We start from the raw sequence: 11,201 nt of genomic DNA, 5'->3' as shown, positions 1-11,201 counted from the left end.
TAGAAAAATGTTACCATAGCTATTTTTTATAACACTTAAAAAATGTTACCATAGATATTTTATGTAACACTTAGAAAAATGTTACCATAGATTTTTTTGTAACACTTCAAAAAATGTTACCATAGATATTTTTTGTAACACTTAAAAAATGTTACAAAAGATTTTTAGTAACATTTTTTTACTTATATTATACTATTTTTTATTTTTTATTTTATATTATACATAATATAAATATACTAAAATTAATTACTACAACATGAAATATTTCATTAAATTTACAAATTCACAAAAAAATTTTATAGTCTCTTTCATTAATCAATAATCATTGTACAAATTTGCTTCGTGATGCAAATAAAATGGAAAAAAAAATACTTATAGCACTTAAACTCTATAAACATTCCATATAAAAAAGAAAAGAAAAAGTGATACTATGTACATAAAAAACTTAGTCCTTATACTAATCCTAGAAAAATGTATTTATCTGCTTGACTAGCTCATTGCTGCGACGACTTATTACCATTCCCTTAAACCAGTCAACCAAGTTCAATGCAGCTACAGATCCTATACAAGCAGGACGAATATTCGAGAGTTAATATCTCAATGCAACTGGCAAATAAGTAGGCCTTGGACATACTAAAAAACCATAGTCAAATAGTAACACTGTAAATTTACAAACAGGAGAAAAGTTTCAGGCTTTTCAACTTTTACTCAGCATAGTAATGAAGAATCTCATTGATTTATCCTAATATTCTTACCTTATCCAAACAGTTCCCCATATAATTATTCAAAATCCATAAATTTTGAAGTTTGAGAGGAAATACCACCAATTTCTGCAGAACAAATTTTTGCAATGCCATAAAAATAAAAAGGAATTAAGAGAGGTACAGAGAACAATAGCTAACTCAAATGAATGTATCACTTTATTGGTTGGCTTTGAACCGGTGAGTTACTCATGAGCAACTAACACATTCTTTTCTTATTAAAGAAAAATCAAGACAAGTGGATATTGTTTGACATTTATGGCTTCAAAATTTGATAATGCAAGTAATATGCTGAACATATAGACTCTTAAAATGAAGACATTGTATGATGACCATTCAAAATAATATATTGTGGGGAAAATGAGGTCTTTAAAAAAAAGAAAAGAAAAAGAAACTCTCACGTCAATTGAATAAGCAGTCCCAAGCACAAAACTGATGAAAAGAGCCCAAAAAATGGCCATGAACCTACAATCCAACCAAGCCAAAAACTCTGTATAAGAGAACAAAACGGTAAGCCTCTTTCCACCATTTCAGTAAAGCTTGTCTTAGAAAAAGTATTGAATCTATATGGTACCAGAAATGAAAATGATGCAACAATTGTGACACCAGTTCCAACAGAATATTCACCGGATGCCAATGGAAGATATGGCTTGTTTATCTGCAATAAGATATACAGATCAATAATAAGAAAAGGCACATGGAATTTCTCTGAAAAAGTTTGACAGCTATAAAAAGTTGTGTGTTGTTATAACTTATAACCACATCAAAGTTACAATAATATCTAAACCAGAATATGGTGGTCAAAATCATATTAACTGTTCTGTGCTCAAGTTGCAAGAACACCTGTTCACACCCAATATATAGGCTTTTGACTATCCTACTTTGGTGAGTTAACTGATAAATCACATAGCAATTCTACTTGAATAATTCAGAAGCCAAGTACAAAAGAAAAGCATTTATTAGTCACCGAGATTTTTATATCTATTAGCAAGATCTATACCCTGTCTATTTCAATATCCGACAATTGATTCAATCCAACAATATAAATATTCATAAACAAGGCAGCTACCACAGCCTGAAACGAAGAAAACTCTAAAATGCATTACTAGACTAGAAGGAAATAATAGAAACTTTTAGCCATTTAAGAGAAACAACACACTTCAGTGGCTCACCTCTAACACACCAGTAAAAAATAGAGGAGATATGTCTGATGATTTCTGCACTACTAGGAAAGACAATGACATCTGGGTAAGGCATGGCTGAAAGGAGAATCCCAAAGTTGCTCATGGTACTGGTACTTGCTTGGCTGCTGCAACTGTAGCAAACAATGAAAATAATAAAAACACATGCTAAAGCTTGAACTGTTAATCATCATAGCTAGAATGAACAAGACATTCTTGCATTACACATCAAAAAAATGAACCCTCAATCTTAAGACATTTTGAACTCAAAACAGATGCAGCTCCAAAGCGACCAACAGCTCAAGACATCCTTACTTGTGTCTTTGATAGTCACATAGATGCAGCTCCGAATTGCAAATGATATGAGTTTATTATTATTTCACCCAAAAACAAATATTATTCTTAAACACAATCAATTAACTAAGAAGAGTGACCTGCTTTCCTAAAATTCTTTTAGCAAGAGATTACAAACAATCAGCTCAGTAAGTTCTAGTAAGAACAAAAAGAAAATTTCATCTAGCTGCCATGCAAATCAGAACCAGCTCGAGTATTTTTTAGTGCTTCTTTCAGTGATCCAAATTTCTGAGATATCAGAGAATTTTAGATTTCATACCTGACAGATGAGTTTCAACTCGTGGAAAAGCTCCTGTGGAAATTCTTTGTGTGATCCCTTAACGGTATACTGGGTGCTACCTTTGCCCCCAAAGCTAAAAAATATAACATTCAGTATAAGAAATTGCATGTCATTGTCAACCAATTATTTGCTTGGTTCAGAGGCTAATCTATACACTGATGTGAAACATAATAAACTGTGCCATAAATGATGAGTATAAAGGCAAATAATAATGTAACTTGTCTCCTATAAAATGCTTGAATCAATTTATGCTTATCACTAATACAAATGAGCCTATTCAAGCACTTCACTAATTTATGCCCATACTTGTTAATTACATTATCTAATGCAAATAATATGTGAAATCTGAAAATTAAAATTTAAAAGAAAAAAAAAACGATTTTTGCACCCTAACTGCAAAAATATAAAAAAAATAAAACATTTTGCATAAATTATGAACTGAGACTAAATTGAAAAAATAATTGAAACATGACACTAAATCTAGAAAAAGAAAAGGAAAAAACCATATTGAAAAAGGACTTTTTATGAGAGGACCAAGGGAAGTGCTAAACAATAACCCTTGCGTTTGTAAGACTCTAACTGATTTTCCTTGCTATATAATTCTTGGGAATTCAACCATTTGGAGATGTAATCATGACACTTGAGTTGTAACTAAGCATCATAAATAAATATAGATATAGTAGTCTTAACACCCATTAATTTCACTACTTAGATACACTTTCTAGTTTGTGTTCTTGGTACTGAAAAGTCACACCACCTATTTCCATGTCTTCTTTTTCTAAGTGGTGTGGCAAGGCTATAATCCCTGTCCACTTCTCAGCAATTATCTTCAAGAAAAATGATCTTCAGACTCTGGTAATAAACATTATTTATCTTCATTAGATATTCTGTATTTTGAGCATGTTTAATTAAGTTTAATTTGATTAATTACACAGAAAATATCACGTAAATTTACAAGGAGATATTTCAGAAACAAGTATAGAAATGAAAATTCCTTAATTGAATTCATAATTCCTACCACATTATCCAAATATTAAAACGACAATAATCATATTAGTAATGTGCAGGATTTCAGCTAAATGTAAAGCAAAGAACAAAATAATTAAAACCTAAATTTAAATAAACAACTTAATTAAAACCTAAATTCAAAACCTAACTACTAAATAACTAATTAAAAACCTAAATTAACTAATAATTATACATCAAATTAATTACAGATTAATTATCAAGTAAAGATTAAAGAGGATTGAAGGAGCAAGAAGATAAGGGATGAGCAAACGATGGAATCGGTGAGAAGATGACTGCGCAGGGAGAAGACGATGGCACATGCGAGAAGAAGACGGCACAATGACAGTGCAGACAATGAGAGGATGAACTAGAGGCGAGAAATTACATATGCATGATTGATGAGCGGATAATTTATACGCTTTTTGGCATTGTTTTTACATAGTTTTTAGTATGATTTAGTTAGTTTTTAATATATTTTTATTAGTTTTTAAATAAAAATCACATTTCTAGACTTTACTATGAGTTTGTGTATTTTTCTGTGATTTCAGATATTTTCTGGCTGAAATTGAGGGACTTGAGCAAAAATCTGATTCAGAGGCTGAAGAAGGACTGCAGATGCTGTTGGATTCTGACCTCCCTACACTCAAAGTAGATTTTCTGGAGATATAGAAATCCAAATATTGCGCTCTCAATTGCATTGGAAAGTAGACATCCAGGGCTTTCCAGCAATATATAATAGTCCATACTTTGCCCAAGGTTAGACGACGCAAACTGGCATTCAACGCCAGCTTTCTGCCCTATTCTGGCGTTAAACGCCAGAAACAAGTTGCAAAGCAGAGTTAAACGCCAAAAATAAGTTACAAACTGGCGTTCAACTCCAAGGAAGACCTCTACACGTGAAAGCTTCAATGCTCAGCCCAAGCACACACCAAGTGGGCCCAGAAGTGGATTTCTGCATCATTTACTTATCTCTGTAAACCCTAGTAACTAGTTTAGTATAAATAGGACTTTTTACTATTGTATTTAGAAATCTCTGGGACACATTATGTAACTTTTACGTTCTGAGACCTCCATGGGAGGCTGGCCACTCGGCCATGTCTACCCTATTTTCACTTATGTATTTTCAACGGTAGAGTTTCTACACACCATAGATTAAGGTGTGGAGCTCTACTGTTCCTCATGAATTAATGCAAAGTACTATTATTTTTCTATTCAACTCAAGCCTATTTCTTCTCTAAGATATTCATTTGCACACAAGAACATGATGAATGTGATGATTATGTGACGCTCATCATCATTCTCACTTATGAACGCGTGCCTGATAAACACTTCCGTTCCACATGCAAACAAGCTTGAATGCATATCTCTTAGCCTCCTGATCTACGGTCAGAGTCTTCGTGGTATAGGCTAGAATTATTGGCGGCCATTCTTGAGATCCAGAAAGTCTAAACCTTGTATGTGGTATTCTGAGTAGGATCTGGGAAGGGATGGCTGTGACGAGCTTCAAACTCGCAAGTGCTGGGCGTAGTGACAGACGCAAAAGGATTACTGAATCCTATTCCAGTATGATCGAGAACCGACAGATGATTAGCCGTGCGGTGACAGCGCATTTGGACCATTTTCACTGAGAGGACGGGATGTAGCCATTGACAATGGTGATGTCCAACATACAGCTTGCCATGGAAAGGAGTATGAAGGATTGGATGAAAGCAGTAGAAAAGCGGAGATTCAGAAGAAATTAAGCATCTCTATACGCTTATCTGAAATTCTCACCAATGAATTACATAAGTATATCTATCTTTATTTTACGTTTTATTTATCTTTTAATTATTAAAACTCTATAACCATTTGAATCCGTCTGACTGAGATTTACAAGGTGACTATAGCTTGCTTCAAGCCAACAATCTCCGTGGGATCGACCCTTACTCACGTAAGGTTTATTACTTGGACAACCCAGTGCACTTGCTGGTTAGTTGTGCGAAGTTGTGACAAAGAACAAAAATTATGAACGTGCGCATGAAGTTTTTGGCGCCGTTACCAAGGAATGAACGATCACGATTTCGTGCACCAATGATTCAGATCTGGATCGAAATCAGCAATAGATAAGAAATTGAAGAACTGAGTGAATAGAAAAAAGTTAAAGAAGAGAGCACATGCTTACCAAAATTGAGAGGAGAATCCAAATCTGGAGAATGCTCAGATTGCGATTGAGATCAAGGAAGAAGATGAAGTGTAGAGGAAGGAGATGCGATGAAACTTGGGAGTGGTTTTCTCGGTCATTGTGAACTGTAAAGAAAAGAACACGAAAGAGATTAAAAAATAATGCCTTAGTATAATTTTTACCTCTTTACACATTTGGTAACATTTACATCTAATTTTTCTTCTTTCTTTTAAGAAAAAATATATTTTTTAACATTTATTCGACAAATGTTACTAAAAGTATAATTTTACTAGTATAGCTAACATTTTAAAATATGTTAGATAAAGTGTTAGTAAATATCTAAATTTTAGTAGTGAAATTAGAATGAGTTGCCACCCTAACACGATGACCATATTCCTGCAAGTAAATATTAGTTCATCTCTGAAGAAAGAAAAGAAACAAGTGTAGTATTGCATATGGTTTTCATGTAAATATTAAGTCATGTAAGATGTTTTCATGTAGGATGTATATACTAAAATTGAGACCTACTGAGACTGCATATGGTTTTCATGTAATTCCTGCAACAGTGCCAACATATAACCAAAAAAGCCAGCCCAAACAAGCATTGCAATTCCTGCAAATCTAAGGCCGTCGCTTTTAATTTGTAGCTAATAAAATTCAAAGAAATATGTCAGGTTCATTTAGCTTACCGAGAGGAAATCCACTTCCATATTGATAAGCACAGTCATCAAAGTGCAGTTGGATCTCCCTGATGGCTTGGTTTCCTCTGTCTATTACAAGTAGGGAGCAACTACTTCCAACATAAACCACATCAAAGTCATTAGAAAATTTAGCTTCCTCACTTGGTCCATCAACATGGCCCCCTCCACGACTCCATTTTCCTCTACCGGCAATCGTTGTAACACTTGAAACAAAAATCATAATTCAATAAAACAAAGTAAGAATTAAGAAGCTATATAAAAAAAAAAGAAGCATTCATTAAAAAATAAAAAACGCTTACATGTTCGTAACATGCTCAAGAAAGTCAAGAGTTCTTAAGAATTGACAATGCCAATTTTACAGACGACTTTAAATTTCATCATTGAGCCTCATTCTCATTCTAACTAAACGGCTAATTAACCAACTATCCCAAAGTTGGAGAAAGAAAAAAAGAAGAAAAATCCATGCTTATCCCCATTTAAGATATGTACATTATAGCAGAATCTAAAATTAATAACAGGTTTTGATAAATTGAATGATAGAGTTCATGCGTTTGCAGATTATGTTGATAATTTAGGGTGGTTGTGCTCCCCTTCATAGGTAACTATTAGCATTGAAGGCTCTTCCAAGCACCTCTCAACATGCTTCCTAGCAGGGCACCCTCTCATGTTGCTGCACTTATAATACCCCCTGAAATAAACATAAATTATAATCAATTTCCTGTAACATAACAACTTTCATTTCACAGGAAGGAGTTTATGTTGCACTTTCGAAAAAGTTTGCGAGGTTAATCTATGTATTGTGAGTAACCAGATATGAGAATGGTTCAAAAAGGTTGACAAAAAGAACACCAGCAATATTTGAATCACTCAAGTCTATAATATTCTGATTTACCTGTCCTGATTAGTTCTAAGAACAAATTACAAAAGGTAGAGGTATATATGCAAGGCCCAAGTCAGAACAACAATACAGCATAATGGCATCAATTTATGTGGCTAGTCTTTAGGTTTCTCACCAGTTTGTTCAATTCAACAAATCATTAGAGAATGGTCCAAGCATCCAGCTGCAACCCTGTGTGAAGACTTATCCTACAAATTTATAGTTCGAGAGCTGACATCAGATGAATCATTCCATTGGATTTTCGACACTTGAAACAAATTTATATCATGTTGTTATTTATCTGACCCTCACAATTCCCAAGCAGCTCCTGTGTGAAGACCAGATTATTAGGCATATAATATCCTCATCTATTTGTGTCACTATGCAAACAGTCATACAAATGCAAATAATTAATCTTAAAAAAAGAAGAGGTGATGGCAAAGTCCATAACAGTCTAAAGTTGTGGATCACTCACCGAGCTTTCAAATGAGCTTCCCTCTCCTCTATACTAGTAACTCATTGAACAAAGTTTGAAATTTTCATACATACAATTATAGGAAGAAGAGCATGAATTTCATTAGTTACCATTTACAGGACTTTACAATAAAGTAAGTTGTCACTTACACCAGTTTGCATTTGATTTAGTCCACCATTGCTTCTCACGGTAAGATAGCGATCAAATCCTTGGGAACCTATGACAGAGTAACATATTTAACAAACCACAGGAGAGAGGGAAGATGCAGTAAACAGTTACAGCAAAGGTAAGCTCTGGTTGAAAAGACAAATGCATATGTACTTGAGGTAGATAAAAGGTGAAGTTGAAATAAAAGGAAGGCCAGAAAATACATGAACAAATAAGCAGCAGTGTAATATGAATAAGTGTAATAAGCATCAGGAACCTTTATATTTAGCTGTTGGCTTGAGACAGTTGGGTAAGGCATGGCTGAAAGGAGAATCCCAAAGTTGCTCATGGTACTGGTACTTGCTTGACTCCTACAACTGTAGCAAACAATGAAAAGAATAAAAATACATGCTAAAGCTTGAACTGTTAATCATTATAGCTAGAATGAACGAGACATCCTTACATCATGCATCAGAAAAATGAACCCTCAATCTTAAGATATTTTGAACTCAAAACAGTTATAGTAAAAAACTTTCAAGTTAGATTTTGAAAATAAACAAATAAATACATGCAGCAATTTTCTTAAATTAAGTTGTTAGTTGTTAATCATACTGTCAACTAGCAAGCGAAAAACCTCTAGTCTTAATCTAAAATCTAAATGACTATCACATATAGAAATCAAGTATTGAATGCCACAACTACTTAAATTCCATATGGCAGAGTAGAATTGAAATTTAGATTTGATCAAATCTTGAGTAGTGAGATTCACAAACGAATATCAAATCCAAGGGATCCATATCAAAACCGTTTATTCTGCAAGTCATACCTTAGTTCAACCATAAGGATTCATTACTGACAGAGGGAACTAAATGAAGTTAATAAACCAAATGAAATGATACAAGATGCTTAAAAAACTATACTTTAGCTTCTAATTAAGTTCTAATATTACATTATCTCTCCTTAATTAGAGTTACACCTACTTTATTTTCTCGGTAAAAATCAAATCATGATAGTGTTACACATGTTAATTATACAAATACCCTATTTAACTATTTCTAATAAATGAAGTTAAAACGAAAAAATGAAAGCGCCATTAATTTAAAACAGAGGAATTATTGAAGTGGTGGAGAAGCGATCTTGAGAGATGAAATGAATGCATGGCTTGACGAATTGATATTGTTAGTCATGCTTATAGCCAATCGAGTTGTTCCCATTCTCAACCCTAATAAACTCACCAGGTTAAATATTTGTGAATGAATTGAGCAGAAATTGAGATTAAAATCATCACAAAATACATAGCAATCAACATTACTAACACTAATACATATCTAAAAACCAAAAATTAGAGAATTGAAAGTTGAAAACCAAACCTTGGACCTTCCAGACCTAGATTTGTTGTGTGAACAAGTATCATTGAACCTTGGAATTCCATCATAGAATTCCAGACCTAGATTTGTGGTGTGAACAAGCTAAATACTCTACATGGAATATCAAATTCAAAGGTTGCAGCCTCACTGGAGAGATATCGAGAATCGAGCGAGAGCGAGAGCGAGAATTGAGAATCGAGCGAGAGCGAGAGCGAGAATCGAGAATCGAGCGAGAGTGAGAGCGAGATCAAGATCGAGCAAGAGCGAGATCAAGATCGAGCAAGAGCGAGATTGGGATTGAAATCCAGCGAGATCGAGATCAAAGCAAATGCGCGAAGTAATAAGTGATTAGAATTAGATCGCAGCGTGAGCGAGATTTGGAGGTGAAGAGTGACTGAGTGAGAGATTTTGATTTTGTGACCAAAGAAGTTTGCTTGTTCCTATAAATGTGAATAAATAATTAGGAATAGGTAACATTTAAAAATAAATAAATGTATTTAGTAACATTTTAACATAAATGTTACTTAAGATGTAATTTTGTTATAATTACTAACATTTTAATAAATGTTAAGAGGTAAATGTTACTAAATGTCTATAATGTAGTAGTGCGTGCATGGCATGGGTAATTATACTTGTTTTTGTTAAAATTTGATCAGCACTTAACCAACAAAAGAAAAGTGAATAATCACACACCATTAGATGTAATCTCACACCATTAAAAATACTAATGATAACTAATTAATTACTACAAATCATAAAATATGTTGACCCTAGCACTCTTCAACTTTAATTTTACTGATAAGACATGTGAGATTTAGGACAGGATTACTCGAAGGATTATTAGTACGGTTGAGGCAAAAGGAAGAGGCTATGCATGTTTGAAAGACCAACAGGCCAAAACACTGGATTCAGTTTTCTCATTTATGGCGAGATAGGACGGTGGAGTGTGTTCTACTTGGCTCAAGTGATCCATTACTTGATTCTCCGCTCCACTCCTATCCTTAATCTCCAAATCAAACTCTTGGAGAAAGAGAATGCACCTAATGAGTTGAGGCTGCCTTAGATTTCTTAAGTATAAAATAGAAATTGTCAAAGCAAAAAACAGTTGCTAGGATGAATAATGAATAATATGAGAGTTCTTACTATCACCGGTCTCTTGATTAGAGGCATCACAAATTAATTCAAACGACAAACTCTGAATAATTGGAGTGGTGGCAAGTGCTTCCTTCAAAGTGTCAATTGTGATCAAAGTTGAACTCGACCTCCTTTTGCAACAATGAGGTGAGAGGTAGAGCAATGCAACTAATTAAAGTCTTTGATGAACCTTTAATAAAAGAAACACCCGCATCAAATCTCATTTCTTTGTCTACTCCATAAGTCAGTGAAGTTGTCACTAATAGTTACCAATCAAGTTTTAGGCTGAGACTGCAAACAATCATATTAGATGTATACTAAAATTACTATTAGTATAAAATACATATTAGAATATAAAATATATATTAAAAATAAGTTAAATAATATATATATATTTATACATAAATATATGGTGGTTGATTTTGATGATTGATTTTAATGTACAATTAACATTTTTAAATTACAAATTTTTTAACCAATTAAGTCAGTCACTCACAACAATTTCAAATACCTCATATGCAAGTTGGGAGGATTATTTTTTTCCTTACATTTTGCTATCCAACTTGAGGGAAAATACCATCAGAGAATGTGATTACTCTAAGTTAATTGAAAGTAGTTGTAGGTGGTAGGACTAATTTAGTTTAAACTCCCCTTGCTTAGATGGCAAGTAAGTTATTGACTGTACTTTTAAGTTAGTCTTGATTTGGACCTTGTTTTTTTAATTTAAAGTCAAGTATAACAAATACAACAAAATA

The 11,201-nt window shown here is 33.4% G+C and overlaps 1 protein-coding gene across 2 annotated transcripts; it reads right to left on the bottom strand.

Moving 5' to 3' along the window:
• On the bottom strand, positions 291–2,937 carry LOC110265173 (homogentisate phytyltransferase 1, chloroplastic-like). Of its 2 annotated transcripts, XM_021108051.1 has the most exons (7): positions 2,556–2,936; positions 1,934–2,076; positions 1,762–1,836; positions 1,336–1,419; positions 1,163–1,251; positions 756–830; positions 291–561 (listed from the first exon to the last, which is right to left on the bottom strand). In XM_021108051.1, exons 2-6 carry the CDS (start codon positions 2,003–2,005, stop codon positions 785–787), a joined length of 366 nt encoding a protein of 121 aa, XP_020963710.1. In that variant the 5' UTR covers positions 2,006–2,076; positions 2,556–2,936; the 3' UTR covers positions 291–561; positions 756–784. The 2 variants fall into 2 exon arrangements, 1 of the variants encoding a protein (XP_020963710.1); XR_002351488.1 differs by lacking the exon at positions 1,762–1,836 and having other exon boundaries at positions 2,556–2,937.

Source organism: Arachis ipaensis, chromosome B07 (assembly GCF_000816755.2).
Source record: "Arachis ipaensis cultivar K30076 chromosome B07, Araip1.1, whole genome shotgun sequence".
Lineage (NCBI taxonomy): Eukaryota > Viridiplantae > Streptophyta > Magnoliopsida > Fabales > Fabaceae > Arachis > Arachis ipaensis.
Note: the sequence above shows the minus strand (reverse complement) of the source record. Positions and strands in the feature narration are given on the sequence as shown.